The 26,838-nt window shown below is 44.4% G+C and overlaps 1 protein-coding gene across 1 annotated transcript in view; it reads left to right on the top strand.

Annotated features, from left to right (window-relative positions):
- The first annotated feature begins 6,503 nt into the window (after nt 1-6,503).
- Nucleotides 6,504-26,838, top strand: part of Cd109 (CD109 molecule) — a 107,241-nt gene continuing 86,906 nt past the window's right edge. The window contains exons 1-3 of the mRNA XM_052715092.1: nt 6,504-6,964; nt 7,999-8,171; nt 26,559-26,587. Of these exons, the coding sequence (XP_052571052.1) occupies nt 6,885-6,964; nt 7,999-8,171; nt 26,559-26,587 (282 nt within the window). The 5' untranslated portion in view covers nt 6,504-6,884. The remainder of the gene's footprint in view (nt 6,965-7,998; nt 8,172-26,558; nt 26,588-26,838) is intronic.

Consider the following 26,838-nt stretch of genomic DNA (forward strand, 5'->3'; position numbering starts at 1 on the left):
TTACTCTCAAGGTGCTGTGCACTTATTCTCTATTGTGGTAAGGGCTACTAAATGTAATAGTTAGCATTTAAACCATTTTTTTTGAGACAGGGTTTCTCTGTGTAGTTTTGGTGCCTGTCCTGGATCTCACTCTGTAGACCAGGCTGGCCTGGAACTCACAGAGATCCCCCTGGCTCTGCCTCCCAAGTGCTGGGATTAAAGGCGTGCACCACTGCTGCACCGCGCTGTTTTTAATTTTTAAGAGCCAATAAGCCTAGGGTTTATATTTTTCAGTATGCATTTATGAAAGGCAAAAACCCTTTAAAATTAACCATATCTGAGACAATTAAAATCATTTAATGGTGAGCAGTGGTGGTGCATGACTTTAACCCCAGCACTCGGGAGGCAGTGGATCTCTGTGAGCTCGAGACCAGCCTGGTCTACAAAAGTGAGTTCCAGGACAGTCAGAGCTGTTACACAGAGAAACCTTGTCTCAAAAAACAAAATGAAACAAAACAAAACAAAAAAACAAAAACAAAAGCTAGTAGTCACAAATTTAATTGCTTCATAAATGCAAGCCCCTCCCCTTATGTCTGTAAATGGAGCCAAATAAGGTTTGTATACTGCTACTAGATTCCACCCCCACATCCCCTTGCCCTGGGATCTTAGTATGTAGCAACAGCAGGCCTAGAACTCCTTATGTAGACCAGACTGGCCACAAACTCATAGAGTTGTCCGCCTTTGTCTTCTGAGATCTAGGCTGTGTTCCACAGATGCCAGTTATTTTTAAAAGCCTGTTTAAAGCCATGGTTTCTGTCCTGCGCTCTGGGGGCCGAGGGGGAAGAATGGCCAGGCTGAGGGCAGCTTGGACTGTGTAAAAGATGCTGTCTTTCATCACTGCCTTATTATCTTACTAGTGCCCTCTCGAGTGTTCTTACCTACCCACACGGTCCCTTGTTTCCTATGGTTACTCCGGGTTATTTCCTCACTAGGATTTGAACATCTGCTTGACTGGTGTCTAAGGCAGTCAACGGCAGAGAGCTGTGAGCTGGAATTCGATTCCAGGTCCTCTGCAAGAGCAGCTGGTCTTCTTAACCACTGAGCTGTCTCCAGCTCCTCATTCCTGACTTGATGGGATTGCTCTGAGCTATGGACACGGGTATGTGTCGCTGTACCTGTTTTTTGTTAGGTTCATCATGGTGGGGCAAACATGTGGTTAGAGTGGCTTTGTTTGTGGCTGACTTTGCATCCACAGTCAGAAAGTCGAGAGAGAGGGAATGCTGGTGCTCAAGTGGCTAAATTACTTTTCTTATTGCTGTGATAGAAGAGTTGATAAAAACAACTTCGCGGGGGAAGGCCTTATTTTATCCCATAGTTTAAGAAGGGATAAAGTCCATCTTAGTGGGGAACGTATGAAAGTAGGAAGATGGAGGCAGCTGGTCACGTTGCTCATCTTCACCTTGATTTCTCCTTTATATACAGACCTCATCCCACGGGATGATGTTGACCACATCCGAGATGGATCTTCCCTCCTCAGTGAAAGATTTCTAGGGACACCCTCATAGACACACCTAGAGGTGTGTCACCATTGTGATTCTGATGAAGATTAATCTTCACAAGTGGCTTCCTTCTTTGTCCTCTTTCCTTCACTCTGGGACCCTCATCTATGAGAAGGAGCCATGTCTTTTTTCAGATAAACCTCTCCAGAACACTGCACAGGCATGCCGAGAGGGGTGTCTCCTAAGTAATTTCAAGTTCAGTCAAGTTGTCTTGAAGATTAACCGACACAGCAATGCTTTTCATTTTTTGAATTAGATTCGTTCAGTGCTTCAGTTACAACATTTTAATGTTTTTCAGAATCTTATCTTCCTTGCTGAATGTTTCTCACATGTTGCTGGCTTCATCAATATTCCCAAATTTCTTACCTATTTTACCTTTCCTCTATGTTGCTGCTTACTTTAAATTTTTTTTGACTTGATTCTTGCTTGTTTATATCCTCCTTGAAGTAATTTTTAAAAAACATTTTACAAGATCGTATTTATTCATTGTGGGTGTACACACACACGCACAGGTGTCACGGCACACGCAGAGAGGTTGGAGGGCAACTGGAGGGATTCAGTTCTCTTTTTTTCTGCCAAGTGAGTTCCACGAACTGAGCTCAGACCATCAGGTTTGGCAGCAAGCGCCTTTTCCTGCTCCTCAACCATCTCCATGACCCCGCGTGTTAATTACCTTTCTGTTGTTGTCGTAAGACACCATGACCAAAGCGACTTTCAAAGAGTTGGTGTTGGCTTATGTTTCTGGGTAGGTAAGAGGCCATCATGGCACGGAGGCATGGTGGCAAGCGGCAGGCATGATTGCTGGAGCAGGAAGCAGAGAAATCACATCTTCCACTACCAGGAACATGAAGCAGAGGGTGAACTGGAAGTGGGCTGAGGCTATGAACTCTGGAAGCCTGCCCTCGTGATGGGCTTCATTCAGTGTCTGCACCATCTCCCCGAACACCTCCACCAACTAGAGACCTGTTCAAGTACCTCAGACTGTGGGGGACACTCATTCAAGCCGTTACATCCCAAGAGACCTTGTTTTACTAGTCAACCTTTGAAACTGTCTTCCATTATTCTACGGATTTTAGCGTCTTTGAGCTCCTTTGGAGGAGTCATGTTGCTTTGCTCTTTTATGTTCCTTGAATTCCTGCACCATGATTTGAACACCTGTTGGTTTAGAGCTCTCTTCTGGATTTATATTGATCTTCTCATCGAACAGCCTACTTTGGACAGCTCAATCCCCAGGACAACTCAGGAAGGAGAAAACAAATTGCTCTAACATCGACCACATCAAACTGTCCAAGATATAAACATATAGATACATACCTAAAATTGGTTAAAACCACTAATATATCACCAGTGCTCATGAAATAAAAAAAAATTGCAAAATTAACACCATGTGTCACAAAGTTAAAAATTATTTAGGGAAAAATGTGCAAATTGTTAATGAAGGAGGCAGGGGAAGGGGAAAAATAGAGGTGAGGACAGTTTAAATAAATGAGAGGTAGAAGAAGAGAAGGAATGTAGAAAAAGAGAAGGGAAAAGAACAAAGAAAGAAAAGAAATAGAAAAAAAACCCACTGTTTCCGAGGAGTTTGAGAGAAAAATTGAACAAATGTAAGGAAAATAAAAAGTAGAAATGAGAGGGATTTTTTTTTTTTTGAGACAGGGTTTTTCTGTGTAGCTCTGGATGTCCTGGAACTCTCTCTGTAGACCAGGCTGGTTTCAAACGCAGAGATCCACCTACGCCTCCCAAGTGCTGGGATTAAAGGCACGAGCCACCACACCCAGCTGAGAGGAATTTTTAAAACAGGAAGATAAAGTCAAAAAGTGACTGAAAGGATGGTAGAAGAGGGAAAAGTGACAGGGCAGAAATAAAGGAAGAATAAAGAGGAAAGAAAAAAGAATCTCCAGTAATGAAAACAGTGTGCACACACATCATATAGAAACATATGACGAGGAATAAAAAACAACATGGTTTTTAAAATGGAGGAGATCGAGGACAGTGCCAAGAGGGCGGGAACAGAAAGAGGACAAATGGGGACGTGCAGGACTGCACAGCCTGCTCCTCAGAACACGGAGACTGTGACACATGCACCGGGTGGGGGATATGGAGTGAACTGGGGACTCCTGTCTTTCCTATGGTTTATGCTACTGTTGAGTCTGTACTGGACATGTGCCCAATGTCTGCCAGAGCTGTGATCACTTTGATAGTTCCCCTTCTATGAATCAGGGCCTCTTTAGCTTTGCAATCTGTGAGCCGACTAATCATACACCCTGGGTGGCTAATGGTGTAACTGGGAATTGTCTCCCGAGTGTATTAGGACTGTGGGACTCAGCCACAGCACTGAGTTTGGTATAGGTAAGAGGGCCTGTTCCCACGCTTTCAAGATCCTCCAAGTGCTTATCACCATGCTGGAGGGATGCTCTTCAGACTTCTTGGGTCTACAGCGATGCAGGGCAGTTTCCTCTCTCCCCATGAACCAATCACTTGGGGAATCTTGTCTCACTGAAACCTGCAGCTGGTTTTGAGGCTTCTGAGGGCACTGAGCTTTTCTTGGTTAGAAATGCCAGTCTTTTAACCTGTGCTGTGTTGGTTGGCTTTGGGATGGGGCTTCTCCTCATGTTGCTAGACTGTAGCTGCTCTGTCAAACTTCTAAAATTTATTTTTATTTTTTGCACTTTTCAGCCTTCTAGCACCAAGTTTTTGAATTTCTGAAGCTTTTCCTATTTTTTTCTCTTTCTTTCTTTCTTTCTTTCTTTCTTTCTTTCTTTCTTTCTTTCTCTCTCTCTTTCTTCCTTCCTTCCTTCCTTTCTCTCTCTCTTTCTTTTCTTCTTCTTCTTCCTCTTCCTCTTCTCTTTCTTCTTCTTTTGAGTAGAGTCTATTCTTATAACAGAGTTGATGCCTATATTTCTGCAAAGCCGAGTCTGTTACCTAACGTGTATTGTGAGGAGGAACACAGAAACCTGGAGGTTATAGCAATTTAAAAGTCTGCACAGTTGGAATTAACCCTTTGGTGTTGGGGGAATATTATTTAAAAGTGTGTTGCATTTTTTCCTACTGCTTTTGTTAACAATTCAAAGATATGTTTGATTCAATAAAATTAACCTGTGAGCAGGAGGCTGAGTCAGCAAGCAACTGACAGGAAGTGGTAGGGAGGAACCACGTGTAGCCACCGTGCAGCCAGGGGTTTTTAAGTGGGGGCTGAGAGAAGGATGCTGGGTCTTTTGGAAGATGCCAGCAAAGGGGGAAGGTTAACTACTAGCTATTCAGTCTCTCTGAGTGAGCAGAATTCCACCTAAATATTGAATGTGAGTTCTTTAGATCTAGATAAAGTTTTCCTTAGTAGCTTTGAAAGAGTCGGTGCCTGAGGGAGCAGAGTCCCCTCAGGCTGCAGCCCTTGCAGCCTCACTGCTGCTGGTAGCAGTGGAGTTATAATCTGATTAGGACAGCTGTTGCTTAAGGGGCATTCACTGCAGATAATAAAAAAAACAGATCACAACACTTTGGTCTTAACCCTTTCTGTTAATCTTGGAATGCAACATTATCCACTCACAGCTTGGAGTCCCTGGCTGAATTTTGTCCACTACTATGAAATAAAGTATTGGGAAGTAATTCACTTATTCCAACTTCTTCTGCTCACCAGAGTGCCCCTAGTTGCTCCTTCCTGGAGAGACTCCCTGTGGACGACTGTCTGGATGGAAAGATAAATTGCAGTTCCCACCCAGGACCTGCTGAGTCGACTTCCACATCTTGATGTGATTCTCACACACCCTGGAGTGTGACAAATACAGATTTAGAACTCTTTGTCCACACTTGAACCTGCTCCTCCTCCCTGTACCAGGGAGGTGAGGAGACCAGCCCAGCAGGAGCAGCTGTGCCAAGAACCAGTTGCACCCCAGGGCACGGTCAGACACTTCTCACCATACCCAAGTCCTGCTTGCACAGGAAGATGACCACTAACAATAGGCTGCCCTTAGAACAGGACACAAGGGACATCTTCAGACATTCAGCAGGGTGAACAAGGGCGGGACAGGAAAGGGAGGAAAGCAATTCCTGTTCTTCCAAAACCCTCACTTTGCCCAGGTGCCTCTTCCCCCCCTTTTTTAGCACACAGCTGTGCTCCCATGCAGCTCTTTGGTCGACGTTTCTCTAGTATCCTTTTGCCCCAAACTCGACTGTCACCATCTAAAATTCCTTTCTGGACCGAGAAAGTTCAAGTCGTCAGGCACTGAATGTGCCTGTTTTCCTAGTCGTTGGCAGTTGCCCGCTTTTATGGTGTAGCCATGGTGAAACCTGAGTCATCTCAAGACAGGGATGGTGCCGAACAGGGTGTCAGGGAAGCAGCTTCAGAAAACCTGGGCTCCGAGGAACTGGGGGTCAGTAACTGCTGGGGACCAGCGCCCCTGGACACCTTCCTTCTCAGGGGAGCCTTTCTCTCCCGACCTTGTGTTCTGACAAACTGTTAAAAACTCGGGATTTTAGTGAGGACTTTCCGTAGAAAACGTGTTTAGCCATAGCTACAAGGATACAAGCATCTTCCCAGGCAGCTGCTTCTGAGTTTCAAGTGGCATCACCTAACTTTTTGCTTGGGCCAGGATGTTTTTTCCCCCACTATGTCTTTTTTTTTTTTTTTTTTCCAAATAAAAATTAGGTGCTGGGGTTTCACTCAAGGCTAGGCGCCGCCCTCTTTTAAATCAGAGAAATCATAACATTTTCTTAGAGAGGAAAGTATACCTCAATTTTTATCTTAAGAAAAAAGTTATTTTCTGTTCTTATATATATACATTAAATAACTACCAATATATACCCACCTGTGTGTGTGTGTGTGTGTGTGTGTGTGTGTGTGTGTGTGTCCAGGCACGCGCGCGCTTGCCATTTCCGTAAACTTCTGACTCATCGTCTGAAGGACAATGATTGATTTTTTTCCACTTCTCATAGCTGCTATGAATTGCCGCTCACAAGGATGGGCCTGTTTATTCACTCCGGGCATCGCTGGTAGAGCGCTAGAGTAAACAAGCCCCTGGTTCCCGGTGGCCGAGGAAGTGGGCGCCCTCTGTTCTCTCCCCGGAGCAGGGAAGGTGGGGCCAGGTTGTGGCCACCGCGTGCAGAGACCGCTTTTCTCAGCCACCGGACAACCGACGTTAGCCCAGGAGAAGCCAGAAGCGCCATTGTGATGCAGCGGGATGGGTGGAGCCATCAAGTCTCAATTTAGATCTCTCTGCTTTTAGGCGCGCCCATTTCAGATTGCTAAACCCTGGCGCGGAGTGGGGGGGTGAAAGGCAGGCAGGAGGTGGCCAGCCACACCCCGCAGGGCGCACACTCGGTGGGCTGCAGACCCCGCGGGCAGACGCCGAGATGCGCAGCCGGAGCCTCCTGAGCGCTGCCCACCTTCTCTGCGTGTGCGCCGCCGCCGCCGCCGCGCTGGCCGCCCCGGGGTAGGAGCGCGGGCCGGGGTAGGGTGCAGGGAACGCGGGGACGCGCGCGCGGCCTGCGGGACCCACCAGGGGGCTTCTGCAGTGACCTTCTGCTGCGACAACTTGCCAAAGAACGTCGTCCTGGCTCTAGTCCTCGTTGCTTTGCCTTTTGCCTCTCAACTTGTTGCTCCTAAGTAATGTGCCTCTTTTTTTTTTCTCAGACTTTTCTAAACAGGATGTTTCTACTGTGACACTGTCGGTGTGACTGAGGGGACTGGAGAGTGCCATATCAGAGATTGTAGGAAGGTTAACAAGAAATTAGATAGTATAAAGTACTCCATTTCTAAAGCTTTTTTTAATCTTCAGGAAAGAAAATTATTATTATTATTATTATTTTTATTCCGGGGGTGATCATTTATAACTCAGCCTGGCCCCTATAGGGAGCCTGGGCAGTCGTCCTGCCTCAGTAGCTTCTTGAGTGTCAGGGTGTTAGAAGTTTAGGTGTGCACCACCACGGTCGGCCTCTTTGGGGGACTTAGATGCTTACTAACCTGGAGATTTCATTGCTAGCATTTATTTTCAGATGGTGATTTCAATCATCCCCCCCATCTCTCTTGGGTGGATAGGCAAACACGAAGATTTGAGAAGGAAAAATCCCAATTCTAGGGGTGTGTGTGTGTGTGTGTGTGTGTTTCCTAATAACGTGGAGATGAGGTCATCTCTGAGGAGACTTGGAGACTTGCATTCTGCAGTGACTTCTGCATGTTTTGTTTCCCCCTTTGGCTCCTGTGCGTTTGAACGGGTTGAGGAATTACGTTTTCTGTAGCATTTCATGGCATTACCAAACGAAACAGCAGTGGCGCCATTTTAATTGTAATTACTGTAAATGGAGTAGTGTGGAGACCTCACTCTTCCAGAGAGTGGGCACAGTGGAGGTGTGCAGGAGGAGAGGAGGGAGGGGAGACTGTGGTTGGGAAGTAAAATAAACGAATACATTTAATTAATAATTAAAAAAAAAACAAACCTCTGATTTTCTTTTGTTGGTAACTCTTCAGGTCCCGCTTTCTGGTGACAGCCCCAGGAATCATCAGGCCCGGAGCCAATGTGACAGTTGGCGTGGACCTTCTGGAACACAGCCCCCCACAAGTCACTGTAAAGGCTCAGGTGTTAAAGAAGGTTTCCAACAGAACGGTCCCCGTCCTAGAGGCAGAGGGAGTCTTTGAAAGAGGTAAGATAAACTGGGCAGTCTTACAGCCCTAGCTGGAGTGTGGCGATAGAGCCATGGGTTCGGTAGCCCAGCAGAGGAACACACGTTTTCAGCCGTTTCCAGAATGCCCGTCTGATTCCCAGGCCCGGGAAGTCTGAAATTGTCCCTGAGTGTTCTACCAAGTGGACAAAGACCCAGCCAGGTTCCTTCCACACGTGGCTTCATCACAGCGCATCTCCTGAGACTGCAGGGGAAGAGCACCCGGAGTTTTCTACCGGGGAGGTGTTTGGGGGCCAGGCCCGGAAATGGTGCTTGCCACCACTGCTCGTGGACAGACAACAAGGAGGCCGGAAGTGCAGCCCAGAGTTTGCCCCAAGAGCCATGGGCAGAGCTAAATGCTTGTCTCACATCATGCCAAGCTTATTGGGTGCGGTGGATTTTACTAAATAAGCTGGTGAGAAGGAAGAGAAGAGTGATTTGGTTATGTGGAATAGTAGACCCAGTGTTATTGAACAAAAAATCCCCAGTGACTTAAAAATGATGTGAGTATGTGGGAAGTGGAAGGGAGCCGTGTGAAAAAGTATCAATTATTTGTAAAAAAACCAACATCTTTTGTTTCGAGTTTGAATTCTAATCTGGTTCAGGATTATATTGGGCCCAGGAGTATCCTTTTTTTTTCCTTCAGTATTAAGGGAAAATTAAATCTAGGGGTTATTAATTAATATATAAAACATCTTTTTTTCATTAAAATGGATATTTATTATGTTTTTTTCCTGGCTACAAGAGCACTATTTGCCCAGTGAGTTCCAATTAAATGGCACCCAAATGTTAACTAAAAGTGTATGTATACCAGAAACTGAAGTGTAAGTTCCTCTATTGTTGAGTTATTTACTTTGAAATCATGTAAGAGTACGTAATGCAGGGTGGATGGGATTACACAGTAGTTCTTTATATAAAAATGTATCCTTGCTGGGCAATAGTGGCACATGCCTTTAATCTTTAATCCCAGCACTTGGGAGGCAGAGGCAGGTGGATCTCTGCATTCGAGGCCAGCCTGGTTTACAAAGGTAGTCCGAGGACAGCCAGGACTGTTACACAGAGAAACCCTGTCTCAAAAAAACAAACAAACAAACAAAAAGTATCCATTACCAGTATAGAAATTGGAAGACATCAAATGGGATGAAAGTTTCTGCATACCTGTGACTCTTTCTCTACAGGCAGTTGGCTGGCTACAGGCAATTTAAGATGGGGTTAAATTCAGAAGAGGGTTATATGTGCTGGGGCTAGGCTGTTTTGTGTATGTGTGTGCATTCACATGTGTGCCTTGTTGTTGAGAAAGGATCTGTCATAGACCGTGATCTTGCTCCTACGAGCTACTGTGATTCTAAACAGGCCACTTAACTGTTCTGAGTATCAGGTTCCTCATCAGTGGAACAACGGTAATGCACCTGGCCGCCTTGTGCAGTTACCAAGTTAAAATCTTTTAGTATGTAGTCCTGCTAGGCATTCGTTACACAATAGTTGCTAGCATTAGTAGTCATAGCCCTAAAGAAGCAGATCTAGGAAGCACATCCCTTCACACATGGGAGCAGACCTTAATTTCTATCATTAGACTTATCATTTCTGGAAATGCGCAAACCTTGGTTGGGATAGTAGCTAAAGACACACTGGAAAATGTGTCAAGTCAAAGGAGATAGTTCTTAAGCAGCTTCATCTTCATTATTTATTCATCAGGAAGGTATGATTTTTGACGGCAGTTTCCCTGGAATGTACCGGACCAGAAGAACGTGAATGAGTTTGACAAATATTTGGGCTTTGCTTGGACATTTACACACTCTTGTTTCATATTTTAAATTTAGCTGTGTTTTATTTTGTGTGTATGAGTATTTGCCTGAATGCTTGTGTGGGCACCATGTACATGCAGTGCCTGAGGCGGCCAGAAGATGGCATCAGATCTGGAACTGATGTTATAGACAGGTGTGAGCCACTATGTGGGTATGTGGGTGCTGGGAATTGAACCCAGGTCCTCTGGAAGAGCAGACAGTTCTCTTTTTTTAAAATTGTATTTATTTATTTATTATGCATACAGTGTTCTGCCTGCATCCCTGCAGGCCGGAAGAGGGCACCAGATTTCATTACAGATGGTTGTGAACCATCATGTGGCTGCTGGGAATTGAACTCAGGTCCTCTGGAAGAACAGCCAGTGCTCTTAACCTCTGAACCATCTCTCCAGGCCCACAGCCAGTTCTCTTAACTGCTAAGCTATCTCTCTTTCCAGGCCCCCTCTTATTTTAGAATTCTGCTCTTTCCCACACTTTATCACCTTTTCCTCTGTAACAAATAGAAACTGCATTAGGGATTCATATTATGGTTTGGTTTTAATGTCATTATTAAAAAATTTTTTTTTTTTTTTTTTTTTTTTGAGGAGCATCCCTCCTATGTTCAAGGTTAGAATGGAAGACCCTGGACCAGAATGGACCTTTAAAAAGGAAAGTGGGAAAATGCTGCTTTCCCTACCCTGTGTCTCTTACTTTTGTTGACTTTTTAGGCTATTGAAACTCACATTGCTGGAGGCACTCTCCCTCTTTGAAAGGAGGATCTTACTCTACAGTGGGAGGCTGTTAATTGTTCTCTGGCGCAGATGCTTCCTGTAAGGTTAGGGCTTAAGGATGAAGACATTCCTGCCTCCCTTTCCTCACATCCTTTGCTTTATCTGCCTTCTGCAGTCATGACAGCATGCAGATGAGTGAGGGCTTCTAAATCTGCAGGGCCTGAATCTTTATAGAATTTGTGTTTTATTTTTTCCCGTCACATACATTCAAACAGGTTCATTTTCAGTCTGATTAGTTCATCAGTTTCCTCACATAAAGGTTTTAATAGAGAGTTATCATCTAGCAGAGCTTAGGAGAGAGATGCCTTTGAGAGATTAGAAAAATCCCTGGGCCAGGGCTGTGTGCCACAGCACAAGCATGTATTTCTAGCTTAATTTGCATCAGAAATACTACCATTACTATTATTAACAGATTCAGATTGCACAATGGGCTTAATTTTAATTATTTTGGTGGTTTTTATTTTAATTATTAAATCTTTTTTTTTTTTTAGTTTTTTTTTTTTTTTTTTTTTTTTTTGTTTTTTTTTTTTTTTAGTTTTTCGAGACAGGGTTTCTCTGTGTAGCTTTGCGCCTTTCCTGGAACTCACTCTGTAGACCAGGCTGGCCTTGAACTCACAGAGATCCGCCTGCCTCTGCCTCCCGAGTGCTGAGATTAAAGGCGTGCGCCACCACCGCCCGGCTTATTAAATCATTTTTATATGTGTGTTTCAAGACAGGTCACATCTATCCCAGGCTGGCCTTGAACTCTTTATGTAGCTGAGGTTCACATTGAACTTCTGATCCTCCTGCTTCAGCTTTCCAAGTGTTAGTTACCACTCTTGGGATGTCCTTGAAATCAGCCTTCATCTCTCTTTCCCTTCTCCAACCTGAACCGTTTGTTTAGAAGCTCCCATTATTTTTTTCAAACAAAATTTACTTCAATAACAAACAGTAACCTTTCCCTCAGTCAAAGAAGTCATTGCCACTGGTTCTGTGTAAATCTGGTTTAAGAAAAAAAAGCCTGAACTGGAGATGCCATCTGAAACATGGAGCTCCAGTTTGGGAGCTCTACCTGGGCATCTCTAGTGAGTCCCTGCCCATCTGGAGGCACTGTTTATTTATTTGGTCTCTTTGAGACAGGCTCTCACTATACATCCTTGGCTGGCCTGGGGCTCAATATGTAGACCAGGCTGGCCTTGAACGCACAGAGCTCCTCCTGCGTCTGTTTGCTGAGTGCTGGGATTAAGTTGTGTGCCACCACCCCTACACTGTTTATTTTTTGTGTTGCTTGGTTCTTTGCCTTCCCTTTGAGAGAATGGGATGAAATGGGATCCATATCTGTGTCCTCTGATAACTTGATTTTTGGTTTTGTGCTAAACTCTTGGCGAATTAAAAGAATCTGTTTAGTTTATTTTTTAATAAGGAAAACTCTGGGGCTGGAGAGGTGGCTCAGCAGTTATGAGCACTTGCTGCTTTTGCAGAGGATGTGAGTTCTGTTTCCAGCACCACCCACATTGGGCATCTGTAATTCTAGTTCCAGGGTATCCGACACCCTCTTCTGGACTCTGTGGGCAAGTGTGTAAAGTAGTTAAAACAGAATTTGAAATACTACAGTTGCCCTCCCATACAAGGTATTAGCTGGAAAATGAAAGAAAAATCATGCAGCCTAGTTAGGATGGTCACTTGGTGGGGACAATACTGTCAAATGTACCTTTCATCTACGTAGATCAGGATCTGTCCCATGGTTTTTATGAAAGTACATTAATTAGTGTAGTGTGTAGGCGGATCCCAGGGCAGGTTTCTACAGGCAACTTTGGAAGGAGAACTCAGCCTAAACCTGTAGTTACATGAGAATGACTTCTAAAGGGTGTAGGTTCTTCATTTGTGTGTCTTTGCCGTTGTGTGGGATAAATATTAGTAGGGGTAGACACTGGGGGTCAGAGGACCTAGACAAGCTTGGCTTTGGAGCCAGATTATGTGTTGCAGGTGCTGGCCGTCCCCTCTAATGGTTTTTTGACTGTGGGGCGTGAGGACTGCAGCAGGCTTTAATTTCATTATCTGATAATAATGATTTCTGACCTAGCATGACTATGTGCTGATTGTGAGGACTGAATGAAGAAAGATGTAAAGCACTTAGCAGGAGATAGTAGCTACAGTTCAAGAAAATAGCTACTGTTATTAGAGGAGAGTATTAATAATTCCTGTCCAAGGTGATTATTCATCTCCTATGGAGATGACCCTGAATTTGGGACTCTATAAAAGGCATTTACATCATGGGAACGGGAAGGCATATAGCACATAAGTACTATTTGTTTACAATGCCAAGCACAAAGCATTTCATTTCTACTACCCAATGAAACAGGCACTCTGATGCTAATTTGGAGACTGAAACTAAGAGAGAACATTGAGTTTCCCTGACTTAAGCAAGTCAGTTGGTGCATGATGAAGCCTGAACCTGAGGTCGGTTCTGTCTGGGTCACAGACGGGGGTATATTATATTTACCGTCCTCTAAACCATCTTTGGATTTGCTTGCAGTAGACTAGACTCACATCTAGACCTAATGTGGATCTAAGGAACTGCAAGCTGAATTAGGCCCGGTGATACACGCCTGTAATCCCAGCACTTAAAAGGCTGAAACACAAAGATGGAATTTGAGGCCAGCCTGGGCTACGTATAGAGACTCTGTTCCAGAACAAAAAAAATAGTGACAACAGCAATCACAAAAGAATTGAAAGATGAAGTGTCACCTTCTCTCTGAATTTAGTTATGACCACTGTGGAGTTTTGGACCTGGAAGGGGACATCAGAGTTAAGTCAACTCAATTACCTAATTTGTGGCTGAGGAGAGGCCTGGTGTCTGATGCCCTGCCCAAAGTCTAAGTGCTTGTTGCTGGCAAAGTTGGAAATGAATCCTACTTCTCCAAATCTTCAGCCCAGTGTTTTTTCCACTGTCTTCCAGAAAATTCTCCTACCATCTGCGGAAGCTGTGTCTAAGATCTAGGATATGTTTATAAATGTCAATTCTTCTTATATGGAAGAAAGAAAAAGGCGAGTGAAGCTTACAAACCCCTGAGTACCATGCAGTGTCCTGTTTTAGCTCAGGGTGGAGTCGCTCTTGATGGACTGCTGAGAAGCAGCGGGAGAATTAATTGGTCAGGGCACACTGGAGATCTAAATTCCATCGCCGTGTTTCCCAAGGTGTGAATTGCACTTATAAAGTGTAGATTCACGGCCACCCTTCAGACATGGCTGAGGTCCAGGTACCTATGTCTCCTCTACCATCATCTCAGACGATTCTCAACAACATTCAATGAGAACACCTACCTGCTAGTGTCTCCCAAATTGTAGTTGACCAAGTTTTGGAAAGCCTGGGAGTGAGAGGCAAGCCCTGGCAAGCTTGATGACTCACCCACTCTGAGAGAAGGCCCCTCCTGATAAATTTCGATGCTTGCTTTTCAAGTATCCCCCAACCTTTAAGCATTGGTGTTAATTTTCAGTACTAAAACAACATGTTTGGGGGTTTAATTGTGAATCAGTGATTGAAGTTGAAAGTAAACACACGAATTCTTTTAACTGCAAGTTAAACATGCATTGCTCATCTAACACTGAGTCACTGTCCTCATGACTCACCGGAGGGCTGTGGTGGAAATAGAAAGCAGATCCTGTAAGAATTTGGGATGGGTTACTGTCGAGCCTTCATATTCTGTTAAGTCGGCTTTGTTATGCTAAAACTTGTCATGTTTTCAGAGATGTTTCTTTTCATCAATTTAGTATTCCGTGGATGAATGAGGGGTGAGGAATAAGAGGAAGGATAATATTGGAAGGTCTGGAAGAGTAATACTTGAAATTAAAAGTGCAAAGCTGAGTGAGTGTAGTGGCTCACACCCAGAACTTGGGATGCTGAGGCAGGAGGATTACCATGTGTTTGAGCCCAGCCTGGGTTACAGAGTGAGACTTTATTTCAAGAAACCAAACTCACCAGGCAATGGTGGCCCATGCCTTTAATACCAGCACTTGAGAGGCAGAGACAGGCGGATCTTCCTGTCTGAGGCCAGTCTGATCTATAGAGTGAGTTCAAGGACAGCCAGGGCTACATGGAGAAACCCTGTCTCAGAAAACTCAAAAAGCAAAACAAACAAAACTAAACGAAGAACCCAAACTTTACCCTCCCCAAAAGAGTGCAGAGAGGTTGGTCGGTGGGTACTATAGTATAGGTACCCGGGAGGAAGAAGCCCTGAGGAGCTGTTTCTCAGTAGAGTGACTAAATGTAGAGTAATGGATTGCACATCAGAAAGCTACAAAAGGTGCCAGATAGGTGGCTGAGCAGATAAAGACATTTGCCACCAAGCCTGAAATCCTTAGTGTAGTCCCCAGGACCCACCCACACATGAGAAAGAACAAGCTGTCTCTACAAAGTTGTCCTTTGATCTCTATACACGGTCTATGGCACACACACACACACACACACACACACACACACACACACATAACTTAAAAATATAAAAAAAAGCTGGGTGGTGGTGGCTTATGCCTTTAATTGACAGGCAGATCTCTGAGTTTGAGGCCAGCCTGGTCCACAGAGTAAGTTCCAGGACAGCCAGAACTACACAGAGAAACCTGTTTTGAAATCCCCTTCTCACCTTCAAAAACAAAACAAAACAAACAAACAAAAAAACTACAAGATGATCTTGAAAGTTTAAGCCATAAAGAACTGACAAATGTTTGATCTATGATTTAAAATTTATACAATCTATACATGCATTGAGACTTCACATTGTATTCCACGAATATGTATAATCTTAATGCATCCCTTACAGTAAATAAAATTTGTGGCTTGGAAGACTGGACCAGTTCTAGTCCCACACACTGGGTGTACCCAGAAGGGGAGGTGTATTTCCTTCCCATATGTGCAGATGAAATTCAACACAGTTTGCAAGCAACATTTTTTCTCTTGGACTCTGCACAATACTGTTGTTACCGTCTACTTTTAGAGGGCTACAGATGCTCATTCATAAGCCCCCTCCTTGGCTATGACATGCATATTTGGTGTTTGGTGGGAACCATTATTTTACACTTTAGAGAAGGGAAGGGTGTGCTGGAGGAAGGAGCTGACTCCCCGGGCGGCGGGGGGGAGTGGAGGTCTCGGGAGGGCGGTGGGGGGGGGGGGAGGGAGTGGAGGTCTCGGGAGGGCGGCGGGGGGGGGGGGGGGCGGGAGTGGAGGTCTCGCGAGGCGGGGAGTGGCTTCTGCATTTGTTTTCTGAAAGCATGCTTCAGTTTTTCTCGGTGAGTGTGGGGAGGCAGCCAGGTGGAGGCATCCGACAGGTGGGGGCCGGGGAAGGAATCTTAGGCCTTGTTTTCATAGAGAATGCTAGTATTTAAGATACCAAGACTACCTGAGCTGCAAGAAGAACGCTGGTGATGACAAGCCTGGGCGAGGAGACAAGTCACCCGAAGGCACCGACAGGCAGGAGTCGGGGGGCTGGAAGACGGCGTGACGCCTCCGAAAGCCAGGGCAGAGAGAGAAGAAAGTTCCAGGCAGGCAGCTCATTTTTGTTCTTTTTGACACACTCTCACCAGGTAGCCCAGGCTGGCCTCAAACTTGTGATCCTCCTGCCTCTCTTTTCTGAGTGTGGAGATGTACGGGTGTCTGTTCCCACCCCAGTACCACTTTTTTATCTGATGAAAGAGAAAACTGCAGAGTATGGGTCAGGGAAGAAATATTTTCTGAACGAAGGTGTAAAATTAAAGTGGAATTTGAGGAAGACTTTGGCATAGCTATAACCTTCCTCTTAACTGTGTAGATCTGTCTGTCTTCTTCTAGGTGGGGCAAAGGAGAGGAATGTCATAAAGAAAAACAGGTGTTGAGATCTTCCCTGGTGGTGCCCTAGACTGGGTCACTGCTGGATTGGAGCAAAAGGGCTGTGTGTGTGTGTGTGTGTGTGTGTGTGTGTGTGTGTGTGTGTGTGTGTGTGTAAGGATAAAAAGGAAAGGACTGGCCAGGCGGTGTTGGCACACTCCTTTAATCCCAGCACTCGGGAGGCAGAGGCAGGCGGATCTCTATGAGTTTGAGGCCAGTCTGGTCTACAGATCGAAAGGACAGCCAGGACTGTGCAGAGAAACCTTGTCTCAAAAATGAGAAAAAAAAGAAGGGTTGTTTGTGATGGAGGTATGCCTCCCGAGAGGTGCAAGGGGATGATGGGATGTAAGTTTATTCCCCCATGATTGCTAGTGTATGAGGTGGCATTCTGACTCACCATATTTTAGTCTGGGTCAAGATAACAATCACGCAAAGGTGCAGTGACAGGGCTTGAGGTGGAGGACTGTGCTGGGTCCCAGTCTGGCTCTCTCTTCTACTCTCTACTTTTCATAGGAAAGTTCTCGGGATTGACTTTCTTTAGACAACCAGTGTGTATTGCTTGTGCAAACTGGTGTATTTCATGGTGCCATTTTCACACACATCTGTCATGCTCACTCCCCCTTCTCTTGTCCCTGTCCCTCCTGGTTGTCTCCTTTCTCTCAGTCGTCCCCTTCCTTCATGTCATGCATGTAGCATCCGGGTTCCACACAGGAGGAAAGCACATGGTGCCTGTCTTAGGTATGGCCTCAGTTTGCCTGCCAGGCCCTGGCTGAAGGAGCTCCAGGGTCTAGCGGGGCAATAGCAGTGGGTAACACGTGGGCAGGTCTGTGGGACTTTTGGTTCTGAGGAAGTGATTCACGAACTGAAGTCTAAAAACCAGACTGAGTGGTGAAGAAGTTGGCCTAAGTGGAGAGGAATGTTTTCTAAGAATACCTCGTAGCTTCCTTGTAGCAGGCACAGTTAGGGATTTATGTTTATGAAAATATAGCTACAGGATAGTGTAGCATGACTCTGTTGAAATGTGTTAACTATCTTAAGGACTATAAAGAAGGCATTCATTATATTCAGTATTTAAAATATTTACTGTGTGCCAAACTCTGAGATTATGTTGTACTGAGTGTTTTGGAAATAATACCTGGGTCTGTACTGTCCTATTGGGAGGTACAGTGGTCAGAATGGGCGTTCTAAAGCCATGTTAGAGCTGAATCCCTTCTTATTTTATTTGTTTTTTCTTTTTCTTTTTTAAAATTTAATTAATTCATTTATTTTACATTCTGACTGCAGCCTCCCCCCCCACTCTTCTCCCCTCCCCACTCCACCCCTCCTGGTATTTGCTCAGAAAGGGGCAGGCCTCCCACGGGCTTCAGCAAAGCATGGCATAAGACCAAGCACCTTTCCCTGTATTCAGGCAGGGCAAGGCAGTCCAGCATGAGGAATGGGTTCCCAAGAGCCAGGCAAAGTGCTGGAGACAGGCCTGCTCCCGTTGCTGGGAGTCCCACAAATAGACCAAGCTACTCAAGTGTCACATATATGCAGAGGACCTAGGTCGGTCCCGTGCAGGCTTCCTGGTTGTTGGTTCAGACTCTGAGTTCCCATGAGCCAGGCTAGCCATTTCTGTAGGTTTTTTTCCGATGTCCCTGACCCACCTGGCTCCTGCAATCCCTCCTCCCTCTCCTCAGCAGGACTCTGGATCTGGGCCCAGTGTTTGGCTACGGGTCTCTGAATCTGCCTCCATCAGTCACTGGATGAAGGCTCCCTATAACAATCTCTGTACGTTTCAAAGCCAAGAATTGCTTTTCCATTTGTACTGAAACTTAGTTTAAATTTTTCTTACTTCTAGTGAGTTTCTGCTGGACTTTATTTCACTGAGCCACATACATGGGATGAAACATTATGTATGAATGTCATATCAAAATATTTATAAGCAAAGGGAGGTAGGAAAAAAGAACAAGAAGAATATGAAAGAGTCCAAGGGAGGGTTTAAAAGAGATTGTGAAATATTTATATTTTCTGTATTGACTCAATTAATTAGTTTTTTTTTTTGCCAAAATGACATTAAACTGTTAAAAAGAAACACTGTATTTTTAAAGTTCTGTTTTCCGCATATTTGTGGTGGAAAATCATCCTCCTTTTGTAGTTCATCTGGAGATGAAATAATTTCTGCATAAATAGAGAATATTTAACAAACTGGTAAAGAGGTAAAACATATTAACAGTGGGGATAACCATAAGTTTATTTTTGCACATGACCGCATAGCAAAGAACTGCCAAAGATATTATGCCTGCCTCAAATATTAAGTTGGGCAGATCCATGGTGGAAAAATCCTTTTTTTTTTTTTTTCATAGAAAGTATTTCTGGACCTAGTTTATTTCCAGATGTACACTATTCTTTCCGGTCAGTGATTCTCCGGAGCTGCTTGGTGGGGAAAGCTGTCAGGCAGCAGATGTATTACAGAGTAAGTTTCAAGAGTTAAGGAAAAGGTTCGTTCTTGTGTATGCTTATTACACAACTTAAAAATAGCCTTGACTCTATTTGTAAATCAAATGGCCAGTTTTTCGGCTGTGCCAAGTGTGAAGTCAGCAAACAAGGCTTCTTTTGAGGTGCTGGCTGCTGAGGGGCAGAGGCAGCAGTCTGGAAGGCTCTGAGATGGCCTCTCTCTGGTCATATGTGAAAGTGATCTGAGGTTCCAGTTGTCCAGAACAAGGAACTGTAAGAACCTTACATCACGGAGTGCATCCTCAGTGGTCGAGAGAGTGTGGCTTGCCTCCCAATAGCCATTGCCCTTGTCTGAGTGGAACCTGACCAAAGGAGAAATAAAAAATGTTCCCAAAGGGTTGCAAATACTGTCTCTTAACTGTTAACTAGCAACCGCAGAGAAAGGGGCTATTATTTCCCAACTATCCTGCCTCCCTCCCCCACCCCTACTTTTATCATTTGGTGACCCAAGTCATTGTAAAATCTTTTGACTTTCAAATAAGTCTGGTGCTAGGACTTAGTAAGTGCCTAAGAAATTCCAAGATGTACTTTTAAATTTGAAGAGAAAACAACAGCAATAGCAATAAATAATATTAACCATTTACAGCTGACCTTTCAATAAGGACTCATGGGATGAGTGGTAGGCCTCTAGTGTACGTCTGTCTACACAGTGTCTGAGATGCTCCCTATATCCAGCAGGAGCTAGAGTCTGGGCTGAGACCTCTCTGCCTCTGGACTCTCATGGTGGCTGGCTCTGTATCTTTCCTGGTTCTGGGACTGATGTGGTCATAGGTCTGTAGTGGGACCCAGGCAGGCAGCTTCTCCAGTTTTGCTCTCATGAGAGAAACCCTTCAAAGGTCTGAGTTGACTAAAAGCTACACCCCAAACAAAACAAAACAACCAAATGAGTGCTACTGTGGAACGAGATTTCTAGCGAGCCTGTTAGGAATTGCCGGCGTGCTTGCCCTCCAGTTAACCAGTTATGGCAGATTCCCAGCGGCTTTCCTCTTTCCCTTGTCTGATGTCACTTGGGTAGAAACCCATGCCCACATCCCCACCCCTCCTCAGTCTTTGTAAATCTGGTGGCCGTGGGAGGTGGCCTGCGTGTCAGACCAGAGGAGAGAGGAAGCACATGGTTTCCGACATTCCCTGGGCTGACAAAATAGCCGACCCTAAAAATTTCTCCTGAGGCGATGAAAACCGAGTCCCTCTCAGGAATGGGCTGTGGGGGAGCAGTTCCCTGCAGTTCAGCTTTTCGTTCTTGATTCTGCCGCGGGATTCTGTGGTGGCTGCTGGGTTCTAGCAACCCACATCCACTGCAGGAGCAAGATTCTTTATCTAAGCTGTAGGGTGTGTCCCAGCCCTCTGAATCTAGGGCTTTGTGGGCCTATGGTTTGTTTGTTTGTTTTTTTCTGTAGACAGGGTTTCCTCTGTGTAATTGTCCTGGAACTTACTATATAGACCAGGCTGGCCTCGAACTCTCAGAGATCCACCTGCCTCTGCCTCCCAAATGCTGGGATTAAAGTCATGAACCACCAGGCCTGGCTTTTTTTTTTTTTTTTTCCCCTTCTTCCCGGTTTTTCGAAACAGGGTTTCTCCATGTAACAGCCCTGGCTGTCCTGGAACTTTCTCTGTAGACCAGGCTGGCCTTGAACTCATGGAGATCCACCAGCCTCTGCTGGGATTAAAGGAGTGTGACACCACACCCTTCTTTTGTAGTCCTGTTAGCTAGAGACCTGACTTGCCCGGGTTGCCCCCTCCTGGGGATGGCTTATATAGGTACCAGAATCCACACAGAGACTGAGGAAAGCTAGGGATTCCAGGTGACTGAGATTTTAAACCTCAGTCATGATTAAGGAATTGGGGATATTTGCAAACAGACCAACCAAACGAAAACTCTGACAATACTCAGCAATACAAGAGAGGTAAACTGCTAACCATCCTGAGACCATCCAGATCTGGGTTGGTCTAATGCTGGGACCCAAGAGTCAGGCTGCCAGTTGAGAGTCTTGGGTGATCCAGGTCTCCAGATCTCATTTGTAAAATAAGAATAATAGACTTATTGGAACATTCGCCCAGAACACCTCTTTCCACGGAGCTCCTACTTTGAACGGACACTTCTACCCTGAACCAAACTGAAGTGGCAAGGCCCGTGGTGTCGCAGCCTTTACACTTGGCTTGCAGCCTTTACACTTGGTGCAAGCTGCGGAAAGATCTCATAGGCCGATAGTTCACTTCATTTCTGTCTTTTGAAGAGAGTTGGAGTGCAGGTCTGTGGAAATATACGTATTGCTTTGATTCATTAAATGCAAAAAAATTGTATTCTGTCAGGCCTGTTGGCTGCTTCATTGTTTCTAAATAAAAATTTCAGAGTCCCATCCTCCAGGACACGACTGTAGAACAGAAATACAATTCAACAGTGTAAATAATTGAGCATTCTCCAGTGCCTGTATTACAAAAGTAAAACAAAACAGATAAAAATTAATTTTGATAGTCCATTCTATTTGAACTAGATGACTTATTATTTGTAATTACAGATACTGTGATGACACAGAATCCTTATAAAAGCCATTGCTGAATGTTTCACTCTATGCTTTGTTATAAGTCTTAGGACGCAGGTGTATTTTACAGATGTCACAGGTCTGGTACCTGCTCTGTGGGATAGCATAACTTTAGAGGTTTGCTGGAGTTTTTTTTCCTGTTTCTCATCCCCATGTGCTTGTTTGAGATTTGTTTTCATATTAGTTATTTTTGAGCTCAGGCTGGCCTCAAACTTGCGGTCCTCCTGCTTCAGCCCTCCTGGGTACTGGGATTGTGGTGTGCCCAGCACTCCAGGCTTAGTTTTGCTAGGTCTATCTATCTATCTATCTATCTATCTATCTATCTATCTATCTATCTATCTATCTATCTATCTATTCATTTATTCATTCACTCATTTATTTATTTATCTATTTATTTGTTTATTTATGTTTTATTGAGACAGGGTTTCTCTGTGTAGCCCTGGCTGTCCTGGGACCTGCTCTGTGGACCAGGCTGGGCTAGAAGTCACAGAGATCCACCTGCCTCTGCCTCCCAAGTGCTGGGATTAAGGGCATGCACCACCACCACCGCCCAGCTGCTAGGTAATCTTGTTCGTTTCAAATATTTATTTGAGCAAAGCAACTCCTGGGTGGGTTCTCCAGTCCCAGAGAAGTCACATGCCCAAACGAAAGCAGGAAGCTTATATAGCCTCTAGGCGAGGAGGCATGAAGGCGAGTCTGCCACAAGTTGGGTTTGGTCCAGGATTTGAGGACTTAAAGCTGAGACCGCCCTAGTCGGCTGGCAATCTCAGGGGCGGGGGAGCTACAGTAGCTGCCAAGAGTATAGAATGGACTTGGTGGTGTCTTCCAGTTGTTTGGAGATTCTCTGAGTGGGCGGGACTTGGAGAGAGAGGAATGGGGTTTTCTGGATCATGCAGGGGAGAGCTGGAGGTTCCAACGGAACAACACACACATACACACACACACAAACACACACACACACACACGCACGCACGCACGCACGCACGCACGCACGCACGCACGCACGCACGCGCACACACACACACTTAAATATAATTAAAATATAATTATATCATTTCCTTCTTCCTTTTCTTCCCTTCATCCCTTCCCATGTACCCTTTTGCTCTCTACAATTGATGGATTTCTGTGTGACTGTCTTTTAAGATTTAACATTCTGCCCTCTTATGTTCTCTTTGCATAGCCTCTCTCCAGCTATATTCATGGTTAACTGACTCTTTTGTGAAGTTCTGTTCCCAAATTCATGCCTGGGAGGACTACCTCATTCCTAAGTGTGTATAGAGAATGCCCGTTAGCGTATTTCAACAACTTTAAAAAAATTTTGTGAAGTAAGTTGATTTACATATCTTTAAAAGGTTTTTACCAAATATAGTTGCTGATACAGCCTTTCAGTTTCATTTAAATTCAGTACAGAATTTATGTATCCCATGAGAAGTGAAAGCTTAATGAACATAGATTGTTCGTGTATAAACTATGTTTGGACCCAACAGGCATGAAATGAGCATGTCAGAAAGACACCTGCATGTCTGTGTTATTGCATCACAACTCATTCAGCTAAGAGGTGGTAACAACCTCAGTGTCAGTGAACAGATAAACGGGAAAGGAAGATAATGTGTGTTTTCCCAGTGGAATACTGCTCTCCTCTGAGAAAGGAACCCTGACATTTGCAACAGCATGGGTGAATCCGAGGACACAGAGTTGTCTCATGACACGTGGTCTTCAAATGTTGAGCCTAAAGAAATGGGGAATAAAATGGTGGTTATCTAGCAAGGGGCTTCGGGGGAGATGTTGGTCAAAGAACAAAAGATTCTAGTTAGACAAGAGGAATAAGTTCCAGGGTGCATCATGGCTACAATCCCTACTGGCATTTTTATGTCCTCGAAAATTGCCACCAGTGAAAGGTTCTAGCAGCAAATACGAACACCTGTGAGGTAATGCATCTTGAATTAGCCATTCCACAGGTTATACATGTATCAAAACATCATATTGTCCATCATAGACTTATTTAATTTTTTTCCTGTTAAATAAGATAATAAAAGCCTTCAAAAGATAATAGTCAAATTGGCCCCATCTCATAATTGCCCTCTCCCGGCTCTGGGCTCTGCCTAGCCAGCTCTTGGCTTTGGTGGGGTCCCAGTGCCCTGCCCTGCTATGCATTTTCTTCTCTGTTTCTTCTCCTTCCTCACCTGACTGATGCCTTTTATCGCACAGCACTTGAGGTCAAGGTTAATTTCTGAGGTACCCCTTCAAAGTGCTCCTTGTCCTCAGTCACTTTTTCCACATTTTGTCCAATGTCCTATTATGTCAGACTCCTGCCCTGTGCAGGAGTGCTTACAATCATTAGATAAGCTGACCTATGCTGGGTAAGAATGGTGGTGAATTGCCGGGTGGTCCCTGCAAACCTCTTCATATTCTCTTGAGTTTACCAGAAGAGTGGTGTTTGAAGTGGATGTGCACACATCTGCGAATATACAAGATTGTTCTTAATAGTGAAGGCAGAAAATATACTTATTTTTACTCATTTTATTTTTGAGACAGGTTTTTGATATGTTGTAGCACGAATCTTAACAGGTCTTATTAATAAAATCAAACCCGGGACCAGGTATTGGGGTGAGCGCTGAAAGATCAGAGAAGCAGAACAAGCCACAACGACCTCACCTCACCAATTCCTCAGCTGATCCTGTTTCCTCAGACTGGAAGCTTCTCAGTCCTCATCCAGAATGGATCTCAGCTGAACTGTTGCTTAAAAGCCTAAAAGCTTAACCAGGCTCTAGTTCACACCTTAAATACCTTTCTACATCTTGCCATCACTTCCTGGGATTAAAGGCTCTTGTTACCATGCCTGGCTGTTTCCAGTGTGGCTTTGAACTCACAGAGATCCAGATTTAATGCTAAGATTAAAGGTGTGTGTGCCACCATTTTCTGGCCTCTATATCTAGTGGCTGTTCTGTTCTCTGACCCCAGAAAAGTTTATTAGGGTGCACAATATTTTGGGGAACACAATATCACCACAATATGCAGCCCAGGCTGGTGTTGAATGCACTATGTAGTCCAAGCTAACCTCAGACTCAAGGTGATCTTTGCACCTTAGCATCCCAGGTGCTGGGGTTAAAGGTGTGAACCACAACATTCAGCTGCTTCTGTTATTATTTTTGAGCAAGACTAAGCAATTTGCACTTTTGATATTTAATATCTTGAATTAGAAAGAATATGTATTCCACTTTATAAATGTAGATTGAGGGTTTGGGGATTTAGCTCAGTGGTAGAGCGCTTGCTTAGCAAGCACAAGGCCCTGGATTTGGTCCTTAGCTCCAAAGTAACTAACCAACTAACTAACTAAATAAATAAAAATAAAAATAAATAAAAATAAAAAAATGTAGATTGGTATTGGCAATAAATGCCACATGCTTTACTGATGACATGCTTTCTCATAAACACTTGGAGAACTCTGCTACAGAGGCAAGCTGATATCCTGATGGATGCCTCTCCGAGCTCTCTTATACTTTGATGAACACCAAGTGCTGCCTATGTGTCCTGAACTATTCTGTATATTGAAGGCAACAACAGTCTTTCCACAAACCACTGTATGAGTTTGGAACAAATATTAACATTTTTTTTTTTTTTTTTTTTTTTGGTTTTTCGAGACAGGGTTTCTCTGTGTAGCTTTGCGCCTGTCCTGGAACTCACTTGGTAGCCCAAGCTGGCCTCGAACTCACAGAGATCCGCCTGGCTCTGCCTCCCGAGTGCTGGGATTAAAGGCGTGCGCCACCACCGCCGCCCGGCAAATATTAACATTTTATGAATGAAAATACTGAGCTGGAGAATCAGGTTCAAGGAGAGGGCAGGAAAGGAGCAGATTCATGATAGAACCCTGAGTGTGGTCTGAGTTCAGAGTCTGTTGTTAATTCCTGCTCTGTGCTGTGCCATGTTCTCTTATCTCCCTGCTCTCACATGGTAGACTCACATGAATTCCAAGAGGAGAGGGACACTGTGGTTCCTTTAATAAAAAGTTTTTCAATGAAAGAACCAAGGGCCTATTATCACATCTGATCGGAGCTTTGAATAAGTACTTTGTCAATTAACTTGAAAGCATTTTTCCTTGAAATAAATGGATCTGATGAGAAATTGGCATGTGGTAAACTATTGGTCCTATTTTTAGAAACTGTACATGAAAAATAGTCTGTACCACCCTGATCCTCATGAGTCACTTATGAGTCCCAGCTCACCCCTGACATGCCTGACATGACTAATACCTTCCTTTTTTTTTTTTTTTTTTTTTTTTTTTTTGGTTTTTCGAGACAGGGTTTCTCTGTGTAGCTTTGCGCCTCTCCTGGAACTCACTTGGTAGCCCAGGCTGGCCTCAAACTCACAGAGATCCGCCTGCCTCTGCCTCCCGAGTGCTGGGATTAAAGGTGTGCGCCACCACCGCCCGGCTGACTAATGCCTTCCTTTATCATGAGTATATGAGAACATAAAAAGTGAGCCTCACCGTGGGTGGAGCTCAGGGCAGAGCACATGCTGGATGGCATGAAGCCCTGGGCTTTATCCCTTGTACTACAATCCCCAAGTAAAACAGATCAATAAGCTTCGAACCCCAGGGTTTCCCCATATCCTTTCTGAAGCATCCCTCAAATATCTGTAACCTTAACAGCGCTAGAGCAGTGCAGACTGAGTGTGACGGTGACAGAGGGGCGGAGCTTACTGGGATTTGATCACTGGCTGATGACTTTTTAATCTGGATCTTTGCCACAAGGATAGGTTACAACTTCTTGGTTATTTTGGGCATTAATAAAGCTGTTTTGGTTTGGCCAAGTAAGTTTGTGGTTCTATCCATATCTCAAAGAGTGCTAAGAGTTTAGTAAGTCTTGTGCTGTAACATTATATTTAAATTTTGACAAATACCTTTTCTTTCATGTTTTCTTTTTCAGGCTTTTTCAAGATTCTTACCCTTCCATCAGTAAGTATCCGTTTAAATTATTTGGTTTCAATAAATAAACAAATAAGTTAAAAAATTGGTTTCAGAAATACATTTCAAGCTGGGTATAGTGGTGCGTGCCTTTAATCCCAGCATTTGGAAGGCAGAAGCAGGTGGATCTCTGAATTCGAGGCCAGTGTGATCTAGAGTGAGTTCAAGGACAGCCAGGGTTACACAGAGAAACTCTGTCTTGAAAACAAACAAACAAATAGACAAACAAAACAAAACCCTTA

The sequence above is a fragment of the Peromyscus californicus genome, unplaced genomic scaffold (assembly GCF_007827085.1).
Source record: "Peromyscus californicus insignis strain IS unplaced genomic scaffold, ASM782708v3 Scaffold_11__1_contigs__length_118956290, whole genome shotgun sequence".
Taxonomy (NCBI): Eukaryota; Metazoa; Chordata; class Mammalia; order Rodentia; family Cricetidae; genus Peromyscus; species Peromyscus californicus.